The sequence below is a fragment of the Rhinoraja longicauda genome, chromosome 1, assembly GCF_053455715.1.
Source record: "Rhinoraja longicauda isolate Sanriku21f chromosome 1, sRhiLon1.1, whole genome shotgun sequence".
NCBI classification, from domain to species: domain Eukaryota; kingdom Metazoa; phylum Chordata; class Chondrichthyes; order Rajiformes; family Arhynchobatidae; genus Rhinoraja; species Rhinoraja longicauda.
The window spans coordinates 136,988,939-137,013,028 of record NC_135953.1 but is presented as its reverse complement, the minus strand read 5'-3'; the positions used below and the strand labels follow the sequence as shown (position 1 = coordinate 137,013,028).

General features: G+C 45.7%; 1 protein-coding gene across 3 annotated transcripts in view; it reads left to right on the top strand.

Annotated features, from left to right (window-relative positions):
- The window catches only part of LOC144597571 (kelch-like protein 2), a 125,335-nt gene that overhangs the window by 68,635 nt on the left and 32,610 nt on the right, over positions 1–24,090 (top strand). For 2 of the 3 annotated variants that reach the window (XM_078407069.1, XM_078407061.1), the window contains exons 6-9: positions 7,305–7,414; positions 22,310–22,426; positions 23,119–23,268; positions 23,846–23,963. In XM_078407069.1, coding sequence (XP_078263195.1) covers positions 7,305–7,414; positions 22,310–22,426; positions 23,119–23,268; positions 23,846–23,963 — 495 coding nt within the window. The remainder of the gene's footprint in view (positions 1–7,304; positions 7,415–22,309; positions 22,427–23,118; positions 23,269–23,845; positions 23,964–24,090) is intronic. The other variant, XM_078407077.1, reaches the window with a different exon arrangement.

Sequence of the window (24,090 nt, the reverse complement as noted above, 5' to 3'; positions counted from 1 at the left end):
AGGTTTAAGATGAAGCTAGAGTCATTTGCTCAAAGATGAGAAAGCGGAGCACAAAGGCTACCGACGATGGAGTCTGATGTAAAGAGGTGATAATGGCATTCATTAGGCAAATCGGTGAATGGAGATGGCACCAGAAGCAGATGAGGGAGGCGTTGAGGGGGTTGGGAAGGATGTGGTTTAGTGAGCCTGTGTGAGCAGAGGAATATAGAATCAGGACATGGAGGGAGATGAAAATGCGTGGTGGGCAGGGGGCAAAAGGGGGAAAAAATTGGTAGGACAGGGAAGGATTGGGGGGTGGGGGAAGGGAACCCACTGGACGGGGGGGGGGGGGGTGTCATAAGATCATAAGCGATAGGAGGAGAATTAGGCCTTTCGACCCATCAAGTCTATGTCATTCAACCATGGCTGACCTATCTCTTCATCCAAACCCCATTCTCTTGCCTTCTCCCCAAAAAACTCTGACACCCGTACTAATCAAGAATCATGTGGGTTTTGTGAATCAAGAAGGTTCCTAACGTTGGACAGTTCATTATTTGTACCATTGTGTTGTCTACTACACAGGCAGAATACAAGGTATTGTAGCGACCATAGAGAATGGTCCGGGTCGTCGAACCCTCAGATTGGCCAGCAAGGTCACGTGTGAGCGCGACCGTAGGGATTGGTCCAGAGAGCGACATCGCTGATTGGCCAGCGTTGTCATGTGCGCTTTTGGCGCCTGAAATGTTCAGTTCGCAGAAGTCTTCGAAGAAGACAGTGAGTTTTTGATGGTTGTCCTTTACCTTGTTGTTTAACTTTGTATTCGAATATTGCTGCTGCAATAAACTTCTTCTACAACCAACAAGTTTCCGGACTCGCCATATTGGTGACCCCGACGTGATCTGGACGATCACCGACTATGCAGGAACACGACGCCTCGTTGTTGAATGCCGCGCCTGGCACACCGGAGTTAAGCGCGGTAAGCGTTCACCTTCCGTTGTTTTGGACACATTCACCGCAATCTTGGTTTGTCCACACCGAAGCCCAATTTCATATAAAGAACATATCGGCCGACTCGACGAAGTATTACTATCTCGTCAGCGCTCTATCACCGGAGACGACCACACGCGTGATGCGGTTCATCGTTAATCCGCCTGCGGAAAGCAAGTACGAGGCAGTGAAGAAATTGTTACTGCGAACCTTCGGGTTTAATAGGCATGATTGCGCTGAAAGACTTCTGCACCTACCGGACCTCGGAGATCGACGGCCGTCCGTTCTCATGGCCGAGATGATGATGCTAGCCGGTGAGCATACGGATTGCCTCATGTTCGAACAGGCATTCCGAGAGAAGCTTCCCGAGGATGTCCGACTGCTGCACACGGATTGTTCTTTTAAGGACCCCGAAGCATATGCAGAGAAAGCGGACGCGCTCATAGCGGCTAAATCGAAGGCAAGCGGTTCGATCAACAAGGTCTCGACATCGGTGGCCACGCCACAGCGACATCAAGATGGCGCTGCGTCTCCCGCCAGTTCTCCGAAAGCCCGCCAAAAAGATCCGCACAAGCGCGGCTGGTGCTATTATCACCTACGATGGGGTAGAGAATCCCGCAACTGCCGCTCACCTTGTACCTTCGCGGGAAATGCCTCGGCCGATCGTACATAGGGGCAGTTGCGATTGGCCAGAACCGACGCCTCTACGTCCACGATCGATTCACGGACACAGAATTTTTGGTGGACACGGGAGCCATCGTCAGTATAGTGCCGCCGACCGACCTCGAAACCAGAACGGGTAAGACAGGTCCCACCCTCATCGCGGTTAATGGCAGCCCCATTCGCACTTTCGGTATACGGAAGATGTCCCTTGTGTTAGGCCTCCGCACGTACGAATGGCCATTCATCATAGCAGACGTCAGACAAGCGATCCTAGGCGCAGATTTTCTCTGGGCTTTTTCACTGGTCCCTGATGTCCGCGGTAACGACCTCCGACCCTCCGCCAGCGAGGAGCCCGTCGCTCCGACAATCGCCTCCCCGCCCAGCCCTACTGTCCAGGCCGTCGTCGCGGCCCCTGACTCGTATGCTGAGATCCTGGCGGAGTTTCCAGAGCTGCTCATCCAACGTTTTGACACGCCTTCGGCCAAGCACGGCGTGGTCCATCACATCCGCACCGAGGGCCCTCCCGTGTTCGCTCGGGCCAGGAGACTACCGCCAGACAAACTGGTGGTGGCACGGGCGGAATTTAGGAAGATGGAGGAAATGGGCATTGTCCGTCAGTCCGACAGTCCGTGGGCCTCGCCGTTGCATATGGTCTCCAAGGCATCTGGGGGGTGGAGACCATGTGGCGATTATCGGCGTCTCAATGCTGTCACCACGGCTGATCGCTACCCCATACCGCACCTACAGGACTTTTCGTCTGGGCTGGAAGGAGCGGTGGTGTTCTCCAAAATCGATTTGGTGCGAGGATACCACCAGATTCCGGTGCGGCCGGAGGACATACAGAAAACTGCCACGATTACTCCGTTCGGGTTGTTCGAATGGTTGCGTATGCCTTTCGGTTTAAAGAACGCGGCACAGGCTTTCCAACGACTGATGGACCGTGTGGGTCGGGGTTTACCCTTTTTGTTTATTTATTTAGACGACATCCTGGTCACCAGCCCCTCAGTGCAGGAACACCAGGTCCACTTGCGGACTGTGTTCCAGCGGCTCCAAGACCACGGGCTCATTATCCAACTCTCCAAGTGTCAATTCGGCCTCCCTTCTCTTGATTTTTTAGGGCACAGAATCACCCCTGCCGGCGCCTCCCCTTTGCCCGAGAAGGTGGAGGCTATCCGGGCATTTCCCAGGCCCACCACAGTAAAAGGACTACAGGAGTTCGTAGGTATGGTTAACTTCTACCATAGGTTCGTTCCGGCAGCTGCGCGGGTCATGCGCCCGCTCTTCCAGTGCCTTGCGGGAAAACCGGTAGAGTTGATATGGTCCCCGGCCGCGGAGTCGGCTTTTACAGCAGCTAAGGCAGCATTAGCAGACGCCACCATGTTGGTCCACCCGAGCCCCTCCGCCCCCACGGCCCTGACGGTTGACGCCTCTGACGTGGCGGTGGGCGGGGTTTTGGAGCAGCAGGTCGGTGGCCGTTGGCAGCCCTTGGCGTTTTTCAGCCGGCAACTAAATTCGGCTGAGCTGAAGTATAGCGCATTTGACCGAGAGCTTCTGGCCCTCTATTCAGCTGTTCGTCATTTCAGGTATTTCCTTGAGGGCCGCCCATTTGTGGCCTTTACGGACCACAAACCATTAACATTTGCATTTTTCAAATTGTCTGACCCATGGTCGGGCCGCCAGCAGCGGCACCTGACTGCTATCTCCGAATTTACCACCGATGTCCGTCATGTCGCGGGTAAGCTTAATGCCGTTGCTGACGCCCTGTCTAGACCTGCTTTTTCCCCTATTTCGGCGGTGGACTGCGAGGTGGATCCCCAGGAGCTTGCGGAGGCACAGCTTCTAGCGGATACCGCCTCGGCATACCAGTCCACCACTTCGGGATTGAAGTTGGCTCAGGTAGCCTGCGGGTCGGAAGGCACAAAAGTCTGGTGTGATGTTTCCCTTCCCCGTCCCAGGCCGGTAGTACCGCCCTCCCTTCAGCGCCGGGTTTTTGATGCCATTCACGGGCTGGCGCACCCGTCCATCCGCTCCACCTCTGCTTTAGTAGCAGCTCGGTTTGTCTGGCATGGCCTTCGGAAACAGGTAGCGGGTTGGGCGCGTTCCTGCGTTCCCTGTCAGACCGCTAAAGTCCAGCGCCATGTCCAGCCCCCCGTACAGGAGTTCGAGGTCCCAGTAGTTCGTTTTCTCCACATCCACGTGGCTTTAGTCGGGCCTTTGCCTTCCTCCCGGGGCTACACCCACCTCCTCACGGTGGTGGATCGGTTCACCCGGTGGCCAGAGGCTTTCCCATTGTCTGATATCTCGGCAGCCTCTTGTGCCAGGACTTTGGCCCTCCATTGGGTAGCTCGTTTCGGGGTCCCGGCAGTTATTACCACTGACAGGGGGCCGCAGTTCACTTCGTCCCTCTGGGCCGCGCTCGCAGAACTGTACGGTTCCAAGTTACAACCCACTACTGCATACCACCCCCAGGCAAATGGACTTGTAGAAAGGTTCCACCGTCAACTTAAGGCGTCCCTCAGTGCAAGGCTTGAAGGCCCGGACTGGGTAGACCAACTCCCCTGGGTTCTTCTGGGCATCCGGACTGCTCCTAAGCAAGATCTCGGTGCGTCGTCCGCGGAGCTAGTATATGGCTCGACACTTCGAGTACCCGGAGATTTGTTTCCGGACCCCTCAGACCAGCTGCCTACAGTCCCATCAGTGTTAGCATCTCTCCGGGCACGGGTGGGCTCCCTGGCTCCAGTTCCGACTTCACGTCATGGGTGTCCCATGGTACATGAACCGCCTTCCCTGAAGGACTGTGAGTTTGTGTTTCTGCGAAAAGATTCCCATCGTGCCCCGTTGCAGAGGGTCTATCAAGGGCCGTTCCGGGTTTTGCGTAAGGGAACGGCTACCTTCACCTTAGACATGTGCGGCAGGAGTGAGCTCGTCTCGGTGTCCCGGCTCAAACCTGCACACTTGGATCCGGATCAACCAGTCCTGGTCGGCCAAACCCCTAGGAGAGGCCGGCCTCCGTCAGTTCCGCTCAGTCCAGGACCCCCCGTTCCGTCAGTTCCTCCAAGTCCGGAATCCCCTGCTCCTGTGGTTCAGGCTGCCCCTCTCCTTACTCGTTATGGTCGCGAAATCCGGCTCCCTGCTAGGTTCCGTACCTCGGGTTCTGGGGGGGGTCATGTAGCGACCATAGAGAATGGTCCGGGTCGTCGAACCCTGAGATTGGCCAGCAAGGTCACGTGTGAGCGCGACCGTAGGGATTGGTCCAGAGAGCGACATCGCTGATTGGCCAGCGTTGTCATGTGCGCTTTTGGCGCCCGAAATGTTCAGTTCGCAGAAGTCTTCGAAGAAGACAGTGAGTTTTTGATGGTTGTCCTTTACCTTGTTGTTTAACTTTGTATTCGAATATTGCTGCTGCAATAAACTTCTTCTACAACCAACAAGTTTCCGGACTCGCCATACTATGCTTCTTCTTGTTTCCAATTTCCTTTATAAATCCGGTCACTGTTTTACATCCTTTCTAATTTGCCTTTGACTAAGTGTTTTGTTAGCATCAATCCCAATATCCCACCTTGCAGCAAAAATCTTTTTTTTTAGTTGTCCTTTCCTTCTCTGAAGTATTTTTCCAAAAAAATCAATTTGTAAATGGAAATTGTTGTTATTGATTTGGCAGCTCTTGCTATTGTTCTACTTGGAGTAATATTTTTTCCAAGTAATTGAGATGAATGGAATTTATAAAGGAATATAAAAATGCTGTTTTGACCAAAATGCTTCATAGTGTGTCCCTGAAGTTTTACCACATTAGATTTGGTTGGAGGAAGGAAATGCTACTTCAAGTAGATCCGTCTTGTTTCGTGAAAGTTGTAGTTCGAAGCTGTGAGCAGTTAGAAATCTTGTGCACATAAGATCTAATGCCTTGTTTTTGTTTTGTGGAATAAACTCTTTCGGCCTGCGCTTCATTTGTATAAACCAAATTGTGAAGAAATATCATGCAGGCATTCCTTGAAGTGGGCGGCACGGTAGCGCAGCGGTAGAGTTGCTGCTTTACAGCGAATGCAGCGCCGGAGACTCAGGTTCGATCCTGACTACGGGTGCTGCACTGTAAGGAGTTTGTACGTTCTCCCCGTGACCTGCGTGGGTTTACTCCGAGATCTTCGGTTTCCTCCCACACTCCAAAGACGTACAGGTATGTAGGTTAATTGGCTGGGTAAATGTAAAAATTGTCCCTAGTGGGTGTAGGATAGTGTTAATGTACGGGGATCGCTGGGCGGCACGGACTTGGAGGGCCGAAAAGGCCTGTTTCCGGCTGTATGTATATGATATGATGATAACATCAAGATGCTGCAGATGTTCTACCAGTCGGTGGTAGCCATCTTCTTCACTGCCGTGCCCCGGGGCAGCAGGGCGAAGGCCGCGGACGCCAACAGGATCAACAAACTCATCAGGAAGGCTGGCTCCGTCCTGGGGGCGGAGTTGGATTCATGGGAGGGGGTCTTGGAGGGGAGGATGCTCCTCAAACTGCGGAGCATCCTGGACAATACAGCTCACCCCCTCCATGACACACTGGCCAACCTGAGGAGCACCTTCAGCAACAGACCGGTTCCACCAAGATGCAGCACAGAACGCCACAGGAGATCCTTCTTCCCTGTGGCTGTCAAACTGTACAACTCCTCCCCCTTCTGTCGTGGGGTAGACTGAGACTGAGACTGACCCCCCTTTCCCCCCCCACCCACCCACCCCCCATCTCAATCTTTGCACATCCCCCAAGCCTTTCCACTCATCACTTTAATTTCATTTTTCATATATTTTGTGTTTTTTATGACTATTGGCAGATCAATCCCCCCTCCTGGGATAAATAAAGTTTTATCGTATCGTATCGGAATGAAGCAATCTTAATAATAATAATAATAATCCATTTATTTTATATAGCGCCTTATCACATGCTCAAAGCGCTTTACAAATACAATTAACATAGAAACAAACAGACAAACTATCTTGCGCTGTTCTCAAACAATACATATAGAAACTCCTATTTACATCCTTTGCATTGCATTTCCACAATCTCTTTTAAAGTAATACTGCAATAATACTGCATTGTGCTGTTTTTCTTTGGCCCCTTCTTCAGAGTCAATAGACAATAGGTGCAGGAGGAGGCCATTCGGCCCTTCGAGCTAGCACCGCCATTCAATGTGATCATGGCTGATCATTCTCAATCAGTACCCCGTTCCTGCCTTCTCCCCATACCCCCTGAGTCGTAAGAAGTATTTGGTTCTGTTGAGATAATCCTAGTTTGCATCCGACCTGATTGTTTAAAAACAATCGGCATGGTGGCGTAGTGGTAGAGCTACTGCCTTACAACGCCAGAGACCCTGGTTCGATCCTGACTACGGGTGCTGCCTGTGCGGAGTTTGTACGTTCTCCCCGTGACCTGCTTGGGTTTTCTCCGAGATCTTCGGTTTCCTCCCACGACCCAAAGCCGTACAGGTTTGTAGGTTAATTGGCTTGGTGTAAGTGTAAAAATTGTCCCCAGTGTATGTGGAGGATAGTGTTAGTGTGCGGGGATCGCTGGTCGGCCTGGACTCGGTGGGTCGAAGGGCCTGTTTCCACGCTGCATCTCTAAACTAAACTAAACTAAAATAACATGTACAGTGACATTTTTTTTCTTTTTGCATTGTTTTTTTGAACAGAGCAGCACTTCTCGGAGGTCGTGTTAGGAGAGGAATTTCTCAACCTTGGTATAGATCAAGTATGCAGCCTGATAGCCAGTGATATGCTCACCATCTCTTCCGAAGAAAAGGTAAAATGACATTAGAATGAGAATTCAATGTTGAAAGCCATGTCCATGCTCGCAAGGAGGGTTGAATTATAGGAATTCATTCCTGTTCCGGGCCACATTCCAGATATGGCAGAATGGCAGAAACTTTTGCTCGTTATTTGTCATGTTGCCTGTTTGCAAAAGAAAATATGACGCAGATCCAACATTGAAGAAAAACATACTTTCTCTTCTATATTTTTATTGTGAAGGTTTTCAGATTATTTATTGAATAGGATTGAAATGTTTTGTTTGGCTGTTTCCTGGTCAGATTTGTATGAAACTCCAAGTAGTCAGGACTGGCAGAATAAGTCTCGCAAACAAACATATGATTCATCAGCCTTTCAACAAGCATCAATGTCCCTCAATGATCTGTATCTTCCCACTCTGCTGGTTTGTGATCTTGGATAATAGGCAGCCATTCAGATTCGGATTATATTTCAACCGAAGACAATAGACAATAGACGATAGGTGCAGGAGTAGGCCATTCAGCCCTTCGAGCCAGCACCGCCATTCAATGTGATCATGGCTGATCATCCACAATCAGTACCCCGTTCCTGCCCTCTCTCCATACCCCCTGGCTCCGCTATCATTAAGAGCTCTATCTAACTCTCTCTTGAAAGCATCCAGAGAATTGGCCTCCATTGCCTTCTGAGACAGAGAATTCCACAGATTTACAACTGAGTGAAAATGTTTTTCTTCGAAGAGTGAAGACAAACCTTCTATCCTCTGAACGATTAGATCACCTGTCTCTCTGTAACCAATTATTCTGTAGAAATACACAAAACTCTGGAGTAACTCAGTGGGTCAAGGCAGTATCTCCGCAGAACATGGATAGGTGATGCTTCAAATCGGGACCCATCTTCAGATTGAAGGACGGTCCCGACCCGATCACCCATCCGTGTTCTTCGGAGATGCTGCCTGATCCGCTGAATTTCCTCAGCATTTTGTGTCTTTCTTTGGTAAACCAGCATCCGCCGTTCCTTGTTAGTACATAATTACTCGACGGTTTGTTATGGGATTCCCTTCTTGGAATGTGCTTCGTCTCCCCCACTTTTCCTTCCATATGATCCAAGAAAACCAGTGTACATCAATCACATCGATGGCATTGATAAAGATGCTGAATTCTTTTTCACTTAACTCGTACATTGAATCCCCAGCTTGGAGGGAGTGAAGGTGGAATAAATATAAAGGGGCAATAATAACGAAAGTGAAGGATATAGGGCTGATTTGAGAGAGCTGATCACCTCTATTGCAGAGGTAATGAGGGAAGAGAACAAGCAAGGCTGTCATCATTTTAACTGCAAAGAAGGACACAGGTTCAGGTTAATGATGTGAATTGTGTGCATTTGGATATCCAGCAGTCATTTTCAAAATGACAAAGTTCTTGATGAGTAAGACTGTCAGGGGAGAAGGCAGAGCCTAGTCTCACATTCCTCTCCGTTCAGCAACACAACAGCACAATTGTTACCTCCCAGAATATTTGATGTGATATTTTCTGGGCTCTGTTGTGAATACAACTCTCACCAACTTCTACAGATGCACCGTACAAAGCATTTTATCAGGATGCATCACAGCTTGGTTTGGAACCAGCTCCATCCAAGACCGACCACAAGATATTGCAGCTCATTGTGGACGCAGCCCAGACCATCACACAAGCCAACCTCCCTTCGGTTGACTCCATTTACACCTCACGCTGCCTGGGCAAAGCCAGCAGCATAATCAAGGACGAGTCGCACCCTGGCCACTCCCTCTCCTCCCCTCTCCCATCAGGCAAAAGGTATAGAAGTGTGAAAACGCACACCTCCAGATTCAGGGACATTTTTATTCCCAGCTGTTATCAGGCAACTGAATCATCCTACCACAACCAGAGAGCAGTGCCGAACTACTATCTACCTCTTTGATGACCCTCGGACTATCCTTGCTGGCTTTACCTTGCACTAAACGTTTTTCCCTTGTAATGTACAGTATCTGCATACTGAATGGCTTGATCGTAATCATGTATTGTCTTTCCGCCGACAGTTTAGCACGCAACAAAGGCTTTTCACTGAATCTCGATACATGTAACAAAAAACTAAACTGAAACTCATGATTTCAAAATTACAATTTAATAATGATAAAATATTTATGCATTGAAAATAGTATTTTGATTTCCATTACAAATTGAATGTTCCTTGGATACGTTATGTATGTCCTTTATATTTTCCTTTAAGAGGTTGTAAATTTGCACATTTGGTTCACACAGTCAACATGTTAATAATCTAGGGTCGACACAAAATGCTGGAGTAACTCAGCGGGTCAGGCAGCATCTCAGGAGAGAAGGAATGGGTGACGTTTCGGGTCGAGACCCTTGCCTCCTGAGATGCTGCCTATCCCGCTGAGTTACTCCGGTATTTTGCCTCCAGAGATGCTCCCTGACCCGCTGAGTTACTCCAGCATTTTGCCTCCTGAGATGCTGCCTGACCCACTGAGTTATTCCAGCATTTTGTGTCTATTTTCGATTTGAACCAGCATCTGCAGATATTTTCCTAGGCATCCTGTTAATAATCTGGTATCAGATTTGCTGAAAGGTTCACATTTTTCATTTATTCTACAAAACTTAATTTCTATAATTTTTGAGTATTTCTTTCGAATTTAAGAATGTTAAAATCCAATCTTCGACTGTTCATGTACAACATCATGGCAGATGAATTGCACATAAAAAACGTGTAGGAAAAAAACTGCAGATGCTGGTCTAAATCGAAGGTAGACACAAAATGCTGGACGATTTTTTACAGAGTGTTTTTTCGTCAAGATTGTCCAGGTGTCACGTGATGCTCTGGAAGGAAATAGTGAAGAGCTTAAACCTTATGCTCAACTTTACTTTTGGTCTGTGTTCAATTTAAATTGGTTTATTTTTCTCCACATGTGCTACATTCTTGGTATTGAGGGAGTGCAGCGTAGGTTCACGAGGTTAATTCCCGGAATGGCGGGACTGTCTTACGTTGAATGACTGGAGCGACTGGGCTTGTATACACTGGAATTTAGAAGGATGAGAGGGAATCTTATTGAAACACATAAGATTATTAAGGGATGGGACACGCTAGAGGCAGGAAACATGTTCCCGATGTTGGGGGAAGTCCCGAACCAGGGGCCACAGTTTAAGAATAATGGGTAGGCCATTTAGAACGGAGATGAGGAAAAACTTTTTCACTCAGAGAGTTGTGAAGCTGTGGAATTCTCTGCCTCAGAAGGCAGTGGAGGCCAATTCTCTGGATGCATTCAAGAGAGAGTTAGATAGAGCTCTTAAAGATAGCGGAGTTAAGGGATATGGGGAGAAGGCAGGAACGGGGTACTGATTGTGGATGATCAGCCATGATCATGGTAAATGGCGGTGCTGGCTCAAAGGGCTGAATGGCCTACTCCTGCACCTATTGTCTATTGTCTACCTAATCCATTGAGTTGTTCCCGCACTTTTTTTTTTTTTTCTTGCTCAGTATTCCAGCATCTACGGTATCATGTCTTGAATTAAATCGCAATGTTGAGGTCCAGCATTTACGCTTAAGTTAAAGAGTGAAATTGGGTACAGTTGCAACCACATTTGAGTCTGCACTGTATAAACACTGCGTACCAGAAAGTTTTGTGTTATCTCTTTCATAACCTCTGGGCAGATAATGTGCAGACCTTGGCAAGGAAACTAACTGATGTCTTGTGTCCAATTTGTCTTTTGTGCAATTCCTACAAATTACCCCTGACAGTCAAGCCATGGGAATATACAAGATGTACAAGATTTTTTCTTTTTTTTTCTTTTTGGTGAAGCAGTTTTTAAGAATTGGTTCTTATTTTAGAACAAGTTAGCTATTTTTATCCCTGCGCGAAGGAAAGAGGAAAAAATGTAGGATTAAGTCAAGAATAAAAGAAAATTGGGACTGAGATTCACTGTCAACAAACGGTGCCAAGGACCTGACCCGCTTCTCCTTGAAGTTGGGTAGAAAAGAAATATCTGTCATTCCTGGAGATAGACACAAAGAAGGAGAAGGAATGGGTGACATTTCGGGCTGTGACCCTTCTTCAGGTTGGAAGCTGCCCAAGTGAAATGTGAGGTGCTATCTTCTTCCTCGCTGCCTCAGCCTCGCCGCCATGTTTTTTTAAAAACCAAAACACAGATTTATTCAAGTATCTACAATACTATTTACATTACTAAATAATTCAAAACAAAGTAAAACAACAATTTCACAAGAGGAGGCGTCTCAATCTGAAACGTCACCCACTCGTTCTCTCCAGAGATGCTGCCTGTCCCACTAAGTCACTCCAGCTTCGTGTGTCTATCTTCGGTTGAAACCAGCATCTGCAGTTCCTTCCTACACATCCTTCCTACACATCTGTCATTCTGGAATGAACGTGACTGACACCTAACTCAGCGGGTCAGGCAGCATCTCAGGAGAGAAGGTATGGGTGACATTTCGGGTCAAGACCCTTCTTCAGACTGACAAAAGTGCTTCACACTGAGTGAATTGCTTTAGAGTTAATGGTTACTGTTAGAATGGGACTAACCTCCATTTGGCAAGCTCCCACAATGACTTTGACTTTGTGACTTAATAAACTGTTAAGTCACAGTGACTTAATAACTGTTCTTTGAAATGTTGATTTGAGGGATAAATATTGACCAGGACCCTAGGGATAAATTCTGTATCTCCACACTAGTGCCTTAGAAGAACATGCATAGCAGATATCTTTTGTGGAGAATGTGAGTAAGTTGGTCATTTAAACATTACTTTCACAGGTTCAGGAACAGCTTCGCCCCAACGACTATCAGGTTATTGAACACTATAAACACCAACTAAACTCTGAACTACAAACTTTCTTGGGTGCACTAGGGATTTAGGGTTTTTGTTTTGTTTTGCACTAATAATGTTTCTTTATTTCTTGATTTTTTTTTCTGTTTGGTTATTTTGGGAATTACTAGGTTAATTCCCGGAATGGCGGGACTGTCATATGTTGAAAGACTGGAGCGACTAGGCTTGTATACACTGGAATTTAGAAGGATGAGAGGGGATCTAATCGAAACGTATAAGATTATTAAGGGGTTGGACACGTTAGAGGCAGGAAACATGTTCCCAATGTTGTGGGAGTCCAGAACAAGGGGCCACAGTTTAAGAATAGAACTGAGATGAGGAAATACTTTTTCAGTCAGAGAGTTGTAAATCTGTGGAATTCTCTGCCTCAGAAGGCAGTGGAGGCCAATTCTCTGAATGCATTCAAGAGAGAGCTAGATAGAGCTCTTAAGGATAGCGGAGTCAGGGGAGAAGGCAGGAACGGGGTACTGATTGAGAATGATCAGCCATGATCACATTGAATGGCGGTGCTGGCTCGAAGGGCTGAATGGCCTCCTCCTGCACCTATTGTCTATTGTCTATTTTTATCTATTTAGTGCTGTACAGTAAAATATAATGACATAGATTTTTTTGAAGGAACTGCAATGAACACTCTGCATTCTCACAAAGATCTATTTCTGCACCTCTCCAATGATAATACATCACAATCAATTAAACAGCCTTGACTTTTGACAACTACAAATTGAGAGAACGTGCATTTAAATAAAATTGGGACAGAAAGGTGCAGCTGACCCAGAAAAAGCAGCTTGGATAGAATTGTACACGTTCCTTTTTACACTGGATCGCGCTAATCATTTTGGGAAAGTGAATGATGTGGAGAAATAGACACAAATTAAGCAAGAAAGAATGAGTTTAGTTTATTGTCATGTGCACTCAGGTACACTGAAAAGCTTTTTTGTTGCCTGGTATCCAGTCAGCGGAAAGACTACACGGATACAATTGAACTACCATCTACCTCTTTGATGACCCTCGGACTATCCTTGATCGGACTTGGCTGGCTTTACCTTGCATTGTACGTTATTCCCTCAACATGTATCTCTACTCTGTAAATGGATCGATTGTAATCATGTATTGACTTTCTGCTGTCTGGTTAGCACGCAACAAAAGTCTTTCACTGTACCTCGGTACACCTGACAATGAACTAAACTGAAACTAAAATCAACCCATCCATGGTGAACAGTGTACAGAGACAGGATAAAGGGAAAAATGGTTAGTGCTAGTAAAGTCTGATTAAAGATAGTCCGAGGATCTCCAATAAGGTAGAAGGTAGTTCAGGATCGCTCTCGAGTTGGTGATGGGATGGTACAGTTGCCTGATAACAGTCGGGAAGAAACTGTCCCTGAATATGGAGGTGTGCGTTTTCACACTTCTGTACCTCTTGTCTGATGAGAGAGGGGAGAAGAGGGTGGCACGGTGGCGAAGCGGTAGAGTTGCTGCCTTATAGCGCCGGAGACCCGGTTTTGATCCAGACTGCAGTATGGAGTTTGTACATTCTACCCGTGACTGCAGGTTTTCTCCAAGATCTTTGGTTTCTTCCAACATTCCAAAGACATGCAGGTTTGTAGGTTAATTGGCTGGGTATAAATGTAAATTGTCCCTAGTGTTCTACTTAAGAACACTGAAAAAGTCTGGTCTACCCCAACAGCTGCTGACGACCTTCTACCGCTGCACCATAGAGAGCATCCTAACGCATGGCATCCCTGTGTGGTACCTCACCTGCACGGAGGCAGAAAGGAAAGCTCTACAGCGGGTAGTCCATAGAGCTCAGAGGGCCATCGGAACACAGCTACCAGCCTTGGAGGGCATCTACAACACACGATGCCTCAGAAAAGCCACCAGCATCCACAAAGACTCTTCACACCCCTGCAACAGTCTGTTCGAACTCCTTCCATCGGGCAGACGATACAAGGCCTTCTATGCCCGCACCTCCAGACTCAGGAACAGCTTCATCCCCAGGGCCATAGCTGCTATGAACTGGTCCTGCTGAGCCGGATGGCCACAACGCATAGATCAACTTGCACTTTACCCTGTCCAAAACTGTTACAACTGTTTCGTTTCGTTGGGTTGCTGCTGTCTAAATTACCTAAATTATTGCATCTTATGGGAGGCGCATTCCCAATCTCGTTGTACCCCTGGGTACAATGACAATAAAGATATATTGTATTGTGTTTAGGTAAGATAGTCTTAATGTGCGGGGATCACTGGTTGGTGCGGACTAGGTGGGCAGAAGGGCCCGTTTTCGCGCTGTATCTCTACACTAAACTAAGAGGGAATAACCGGACCTAGACTTGTCCTTGATTATGCTTAATTGAATTAATTATTTATTTTTATTTAAGATGCAAGGCTTGTAGACCCAGAAAAAAGAGCAGAAAATCTAGTTGGATATCTAAATTAAGAAAAAAAAGCAGTAAATATTAGGAATCTATGAGCAAAAATCATGCCAGCTGAAGAAAACATTAATATAAACCCTGTGCATGTTGCACATTTTCTGGTTCATTATTACTTTTAGAAAATTGTGTGGGCTTTTTGCTTGAGGTGCAATGTGATGTATTATCATTGGAGAGATGTAGAAATAGATCTTTGTGAAAATGCAGAGTGTTAATTGCAGTTTCTTAAAAAATAATCTATGTCATTATATGTTGAAAGACTGGAGCGGCTCAGCTTGTATACACTGGAATTTAAAAGGATGAGAGGGGATCTTATCGAAACATATAAGATTATTAAGGGGTTGGACGCGTTAGAGGCAGGAAACATGTTCCCAATGTTGGGGGAGTCCAGAACCAGGGGCTGTAGTTTAAGAATAAGGGGTAGGCCATTTAGAACTGAGATGAGGAAAAACGTTTTCAGTCAGAGAGTTGTGAATCTGTGGAATTCTCTGCCTCTCTGAATGCATTCAAGAGAGAGCTGGATAGAGCTCTTAAGGATAGCGGAGTCAGGGGGTATGGGGAGAAGGCAGGAACGGGGTACTGATTGAGAATGATCAGCCATGATCACATTGAATGGTGGTGCTGGCTCCAAGGGCCGAATGGCCTCCTCCTGCACCTATTGTCTATTGTTTATTGCCTATTTTACTGTACAATCTGGCTGGTCTATCAAACCGACGGTTCAGTATGGATTGGGGGATTAAAGGGGAGTTTAATTTAGTTTCGAAATACAGCGCGGAAACAGGCCCTTCGAGTCCGCACTGATTAGCGATCCCCGCACATTAACACTCCCCATCACACACTAATTGTCGATTTACATTTATACAAAGCCAATTCACCTACAAACCTGTAAGTTTTCGGAGTGTGGGAGGAAACCGGAGCACCCGGAGAAAACCCACGCAGGTCACGGGGAGAACTCTGTACGAGACAGCACCCATGGTCAGGATCGAACCCGGGTCTCTGGCGCTGTAAGGCAGCAACTCTACCGCTGCACCATCTAACAAAATGTCCTAAAGCTCAAAAACACTTCATTTTAAAAGAAGTTTTAATTCATTTTGTGTCATCACACAACTGTTTGCCAACAGGGAGCAAATTTTAGTGCCAGGTCGTTGGCCTCTGCAAGATCCTTTACAGTGCGTGTGTCATGCAGCACGTCACAGCTCAGGAGATGTTCCACCGTCTGGAGGCCCCGTCCACACTCGTAGTCTGCCGCATTTTCAGTATATCCCCACTTCAGCACGTTCCATTTGCTCCTCCCCACGCCTGTCCGCAGTCTGTTGAGACGGCGCCAGGTTATCCACGGTGCAGGAGGAGGCCATTTGGCCTTTCGAGCCAGCACCGCCATTCAATGTGATCATGGCTGATCATTCTCAATCAGTATCCCGTTCCTGCCTTCACCCCATACCCCCTGACTCCGCTATCCTTAAGAGCTCTATCTAGTTCTCTCTTGAATGCATTCAGAGAACTGGCCTCCACTGCCTTCTGAGGCAGAGAATTCCACAGATTCACGACTCTCTGACTGAAAATGTTTTTTCTCATCTCGGTTCTAAATGGCCTACCCCATATTCTTAAACTGTGGCCCCTGGTTCTGGGCTCCCCCCAACATTGGGAACATGTTTCCTGCCTCTAACGTGTCCAACCCCTTAATAATCTTATATGTTTCGATAAGATCCCCTCTCATCCTTCTGAATTCCAATGTATATGCTCTCTTATCTTTGTCAATAACCTGGGATAAATCCCATCAGATCCTGGCAATTGAAACATTTTATTGCTCAGAAAAGAGCCCCAACACCTCTTCCTCTTTGATCTCAGGATGTCCTTGCATATTAGTATTCCAATTGGAATATAAAGGAACTGCAGATGCTGATTTATACCAAAGATAGACACAAACTGATGCAGTAACTCATCGGGTCACGCAGCATAACGGTCGTAGTGTCATAAGTGATCGGAGCGAAATGAGGCCATTCAGCCCATCAAGTCTACTCCGCCATTCAATCATGTCTGATCTATCTCCCCCTCCAGACCCCATTCTCCTGCCTTCTCCCCAGAACGCCTGACACCTCATCTCTGGAGAAAAATAGATAGGCAATGTTTCAGTTTGAAGAAAGGTCCCAACCCAAAATGTCAGCTATCCATTCCCCCCCCCCCTGAGATGCTGCCTGACCCGCTGAGTTACTCCAGCATTTTGTGTCTATATTAATATTTGAGTTTGTATTTTAGTTTGAAGTAACTGTTGACTCTCCTGTTAATGATTTCAAAATGGAAGCAACTGTTTGGTGATCACCTCTTCAAAATACCCTTGGTTTAGAATACATGGAGGCAACCAAATCTTGAGTGTATCAGAAATGATATCGGCTAAAGATGCGTTTGTATGAATCCAGTTCTGGGAATGAAATAGGTAGCTCTGATGGATTATGCTTCACCTTCCTAAATACACTTCATACTGTGAGTTTAAAATGCAAGGACTTGTCGGGTGTACATTTTAATTCATGGGTTTAATTCATGCATTTCTGTGCTATTTAAGCAACTGACATAAGAAGAAGTACTTATGAGAATAAATTTATGCAGAATGGCGTGGAATACTCCGGATTTTATATCTTGGTGTTAATAACACTAGTTTCTGCACAAACAGTAATTTACCAATTAACTGAAAAGTCATTCATAATCACATGCAGAGCAAAGCCTGATGTTTTGCGATTGGGGGGAAAAAATGACAGGTTTTATTAAAAAAAAGACAGGTTTGCCAGATGCCAATTAGAAGGAATTTAACAATGTAGATGTGGAATATTGGCTCAGGTGTGATCTATCCATTGTGTGAGCTGTCCATTTATGACTTAAAATGACAGCATTAAAACGGTAACTAAAGTATTAAATGTAAATTTCCTATTTTCAACATGATGGCTGTCAAATTGTCATTGCGTTAGCAATTCTGCAATTTGCTCGCAAGTGGAACATGTATGTCCATATCAACTATTTTTTTGCAGCATAAAAGAATCTGAAACTGAAATGAAAGTTCAGCACATGGGGTTAAATATCCTACAACAATCTAGCAGAGGCTGTTTCATAAAGTAATTTGCCTTTGTTTTGCAAGCGTGGTTTTATGAAGTGCAGTGTAGGTTGGTTGTCGTGTTGCGCTGCTAATTAGTCATTTTGTTGTAGGCCGAGGTTGCTATAGCAACACAGTGGCAGTCAGAATATTAATGCTCTGTAGTACACTTACCTACTCAGCTATAAAAGGTTGAATCTATTTATCAATTTAACTTGGTATTCAAAAGAAGGACACTAATTGCAATGCTAATTAATCAATTCATTCATTTCTTGAAATATACCATTTGGAGGCACAATTAAATTGACTATTGGTCTTTCTCTTTTGTATAAGTGGTAAAGGAATCTTTCTATTTGATATCGGTTTGTAAACATACAATTCTGACCTCCAGGTACAAGAGATCACGCTGTTGCTTATTGTAGCATAGATCATGAAATTCGGCTTCGTGTCCAAAGACGTACAGGTATGTAGGTTAATTGGCTGGGTAAATGTAAAAAACAAATAAATAAATAAATTTAAATTAAAAAAAATAAAATTGTCCCTAGTGGGTGTAGGATAGTGTTAATGTACGGGGATCGCTGGGCGGCGCGGACTTGGTGGGCCGAAAAGGCCTGTTTCCGCGCTGTATATATATGATATGATATGATATGATATTTGTACATTTCGATGTTAATTTTTTTGTGAACATTTGAACAAATTTCAAAACCTCCGTTTGATTTATTTTTAAAATATCACTGCCTAGATACGCAAACCAGAGTAACTTATTTTTACATTGATATTTAAAATTAAATTAAATGCTTTTGACATCCGGTGTACTCATAGACCTTCCAAATACGGTAAGTTAACGTAATTCTTGCCAAAGGTAGACACAAAATTCTGGAGTAACTCAGGGGGACAGGCAGCATCTCTGGAGAGAAGTAATGGGTGACGTTTCGGGTCGAGAACCTTCTTCAGACTGAACTCGGGGCAAAGGGAAATGAGAGATATAGACGGTGATATAGAGAGATATAGAACAAATGAATGAAAGATATGCAAAAAAGTAATGATGATAAAGGAAACGGGCTATTGTTAGTTGTGAGCTAGGTGAAAACGAGTTACAGACAATGAGACTCAACAAGACGACTTTGAAACTAGTACAATGACCCCCCCCAGCAGCTTCGCCCTTGCTCCCCTCCCCCCCAGTCGCAACAGCGACAGTGTCCCCCCCAGTCCTCACCTTTCACCCCATCAGCCGTTGCATACAACACATAATCCTCCAACATTTTTGCCAACTCCAACGGGATCCCCCCCACTAGTTACATCTTCCCATCTTCACCCCTTTCCGTCTTCTGCAGAGACTGTTCCCTCCGCAAAGTCCTGGTTAACTCATCCCTTCCCGCCTCCCTCCTCAGGTACCTTCTCTTGCAACCACAAGAGATGCAACACCTGTCCCTATACGTTCTCCCTCGACTCTGTCCAGGGACCCCGACAGCCCTTGCAGGTTAGGCAGAGGTTCACTTGCACCTCCTCCAACCTCAGCTACTGTATCAAGGTGTAGACTCTTATACATCGGCGAGGCCGAACGTGGACCGGGTGATCATTTCGCTGAAGACCTTTGTTCAGTCCGCCTGAACCTACCTGATCTCCCGGTTGCCAAACACTTTAATTCCCCTTCCCATTCCCACACTGACCTTTCTGTCCTAGGCCTCTTCCATTGTCAGAGTGAGGCCAAATGCAAATTGGAGGAACAACACCTCATATTTTGCTTTGGTATCTTAGTTCCTCTGTCCCTCCCTTCCCAGTTCTCCCTCTATCTTCCTGTCTCCACCTATAATCCTTCCTTTGTCCCGTCCCCTTGACATCAGTCTGAAGAAGGGTCTCGACCCGAAACGTCACCCATTCCTTCTCTCCTGAGATGCTGCCTGACCTGCTGAATTACTCCAGCATTTTGTGAAATAAATACACCCCAGTGATATGAATATTGATTTCTCTAACTTCAAGTGAACCCTGCATTCCCCTCTCTCTCCGTCCCTGCCCACCCAAGTCGTTGTACTAGTTTTAAATGGTCTTATTGCATCCCATTGTCTATAACTCGTTTTCACCAAGCCCACAGCCAACAATAGCAGGTTTCCTTTATCATCGTTACTTTTTTTGCATAGCATTCATTTGTTCCATATCTCTCTAACTCAACAGATTTCAACAGATTTCAACAGAGCTTTATTTGTCATTCGGTACCAAGGTACCGAACGAAATTACATAGCAGTCATACACAAAAAGAACACAAGACACATGACCCCAACACAAACGTCCATCACAGTGACTCCAAACACCCCCTCACTGTGATGGAGGCAACAAAACTTCCACTCTCTTCCCCACGCCCACGGACAGACAGCTCGTCCCCGACCGACCCGCACAGTCCCCGCAAGGGGATGGAAGTCCCCGCGAACTCACTGCCTATATCTCTCGTTTCCCTTTCCCCAGACTCTGTCTGACGAAGGCTCCCAACCCGAAACGTCACCTATTCCTTTTCTCGGAGATGCTGTCTGGCCCGCTGAGTTACTCCAGCTTTTTGTGCCTATCTATGGTTCATTGTTGGCTGAGGGGGAGGTGACAACGAGGCCACACAAACAGTAAAATTAATCTGGAGGACAGTGGAACTATTCGGAGATCTAGGGTGGGGGAGGGACGGAGAGAGAGGGAAAGCAAGGGTTGCTTGAAGTCTGAGAAGAAGGGTCTCGACCCGAAACGTCACCCATTCCTTCTCTCCTGAGATGCTGCCTGACCTGCTGAGTTACTCCAGCATTTTGTGAATAAATACCTTCGATTTGTACCAGCATCTGCAGTTATTTTCCTACACAACTTGAAGTTAGAGAAATCAATATTCATACTGCTGGTTTGTAAACTGCCGATTAATTTATTCTGTTTTGATAAACCTGAGGTACATTTATGTCCAATGGGTGACAAATCTGCACATTTAATGCACTAGGCTCTAAAGAATCAAGGATGGAGCAGACAGGAGAGATTTTGACTATCATTTCATTCCTTAGCACACGCTTATTGCTTTATAAGCTTTTGATGTACGCAATGACTGATCTATCATGGGCCACTGTTGTAGAAAATGAGAGTAGTTTATTACCTGTGAATTAAAACAAAACCTAATCTCCACACTGGATGCCATTTCCACAGCCTGAGACTACATGCCTGGTTTTAAACTCTTCAATTGAAGAAAAGAGACTCTGAGTATTCTGTTCCAATAAATCCTCCCGTCAATTCCAAATTTACTGTGAAATGTTTAAGGTACCTGGCGGCCCATGTCATCAGCACAAGACATTTTAGTTAGCATGAATTTAACATGATGGTTTTTGATCATAATGCAGCTGCTATGGTAAGGCACCAACTGTTCTGTAGATGCATTGTTGGTGTTCTTTGGTTGAACTAAAGCCAATTGCTGCTGCCATGCGGATAGAATCTGTTTAGCACAGAAATACACCGATCAGCCAAAACATTTTGACCCGATGAGCCAAAACATTATGACCACCTGACTAATATGCTGTTGGTCCTCCGTGTGCAGCCCCATATGCAGCAGGGTGCGATGCAGTGTGTATTGTGACACATTCCTCCCATGGTCACCATTAAAGTTTTCCGTGACTTGTGCCACAGTCGACCTTCTGTCGGTTCGGACCAGACGGGATAGCCTTCGTTGCCCTCGCGCATCGATGAGCCTTGGGCACCCAACACCCTGTCGCCGGTTTGTGGTTTGTCCCTCCTCGGACCACTGTCGGTAGGTACTCACCACTGCTGACCGGGAGCACCCCACAAGCCTTGCCGTTTCAGAGATGCTCTGACCCAGTCGTCTGGCCATAACAATTGGGCCCTTGTCAAAGTTGCTCAGATCTTTACTCCTGCCCATTTCTCCTGCATCCAACACATATATGAATTAAACACCACATAACAAAAGAACACTGACTTTGTCCTGATGGATTAAAGTCTTCCTCCACCATTGGCCATTCCACTTGGTTTGGATGGTGATGGGTGTGGGCTGGTAAGAAGCACAGGATAGTTACTAAAACCAAGTCGTCATGACATGAGATAAACAATATCTGCAGCAAAGGATTGTCATGAGTTTGTTTCAGTTTAGTTTATTGTCACGTGTACCGAGGTACAGTAAAAAGCTTTTTGCTGCGTGCTAACCGGTCAGCAGAAAGACAATACATGATTACAATCGATCCATTTACAGTGTATAGATACTGTACATGATAAGGTAGTAACGTTTAGTGCAAGGTAAAGCCAGCAAAGTCTGATCAAGGATAGTCCGAGGGTCTCGAATGAGGTAGATAGTAGTTCAGCACTGCTCTCTGGTTGTGGTAGGATGGTTCAGCTGCCTGATCGTTGAGTTTGGCAGTAGCAGTTCTGGAATTTTCAAAGAGTTCGCTGCAGTAACATTTGAACCCCACTTGAGGTGATCTGACCTGGGTCACAGATAATATTGCCTTGGAAGAAAAAAGAAGGGAATGCAGCAAAGGCCGCATTGTCATACTATTGTCATTAATTCAATCAGGTTTTTGAGGCGGTCATTGCCTGGGTGAAGCATGACAAGGAGCCTCGACAGGAGCACGTGGCACGACTAATGGAGCACGTCCGGCTACCCCTTCTCACACGTGAATATCTGGTGCAGGTAATGTTGCAGAATTAAAGCTAAGCTGTGGCGGGTGGGAGGTTGACTCAAATCGTTGTGGATTTAGATCTGTAAAGTGATTTGTCATCAGCAGAGTCCTGTGGATCACAATTTGCTGCCCTCTGTAATAGCCTAGCAACCCACAGGCTTTTTGAAAGAGTTCACTTCATAGAAACATAGAAACATAGAAAATAGGTGCAGGAGTAGGCCATTCGGCCCTCCGAGCCTGCACCGCCATTCAATATGATCATGGCTGATCATCCAACTCAGTATCCCGTACCTGCCTTCTCTCCATACCCCCTGATCCCTTTAGCCTCAAGGGCCACATCTAACTCCCTCTTAAATATAGCCAATGAACTGGCCTCAACTTCAGCAACAGATTGGGGTATAATATATTTCTGTTGCTGCTGCTGCTGCTGTTGATGGTCGTCAAGGATGCCCAAGGTTACAAATAACTTGTATTTAAATAAGAATTACCAAGTTGGAAAGTTTGTACTGCAGTATTATTGTTGTGTTCTAATTCTTTGTCGGGCTGGAATGTTGAATTTGATCAGATTTACTTTTGTTTATTGACAAAATTACCTTTATCCAGACACCAATAATAATCGATGTCAATTTTTAAAAAAAATGAATGTGCCAAATTTTATAAATGCATCCCTACGATTTTCACTGTTGTTGATTTTATTTAACAGAGAGTAGAAGAGGAAGCCCTGGTCAAAAATAATAATGCATGCAAAGATTATCTCATTGAAGCTATGAAGTACCATTTGCTTCCTGCTGACCAGCGTGCTCTGATGAAAACCACCAGGACAAGATTAAGAACACCAGCCAGTGTCCCAAAGGTAAAAAGATTCTCATAATTGACGCTGTGCAGTCTCACACACATCAACTATTGCCATATCCACACAATTCTGAGCAGATTTTGTAACATTCTTGCTTCAAAGTCCCTCTTTATTTATGCTAGACATAAGTGTGTCAGACAAATGCCATCTTCTTTGAGTATGATACACAGGAATTTATTTAGGAGTGAATCAAATCGTAATAATGTAGATTGCCCGATTGGGTAAATTGATAATATAACTGCTTGCATCTTCTATTACAGAAAGCCATATAAATTTTTGTGACAAAATCAGGCAGGATATTAAGGCAAGTTTCATTAATACCCATTTAGACTCCATATCGAAATAATGTAACATATTGTGTTCTCCTCATTCTAACAAATGACTGGGAGTATTTTTTTTCTCTTCTCTTTTATCGCTCCTTTGCTTTTTGAATAACTGCATGAGTTGAGGGAAGGACACATATGCACAGTATGAGTGTATTGTTTCTCCTTGCAAATGTAAATTAAAGATGCTGATTATTTCTTCTCCAACTGGGGAAGTGACGCAGAACCTGAAATGGGTGTGCTTCCAATTTCAGGTGCTGGTAGTGGTTGGAGGTCAGGCACCAAAAGCTATTCGTAGTGTGGAATGTTATGATTTTGCAGAGGAGCGTTGGTACCAAGTTTCTGAGCTTCCCTCTCGAAGATGCAGAGCAGGTAAATGTACCGAGATTAATCCCCTGCCTTGCATGACCTTCTCTTCTCCAGCTACAAAACTGTACCTGATGATGCCGCAAAGAAGTGATTGACCTCTGACCAAGTTTACGTTTCCCAGTCCAAGTAT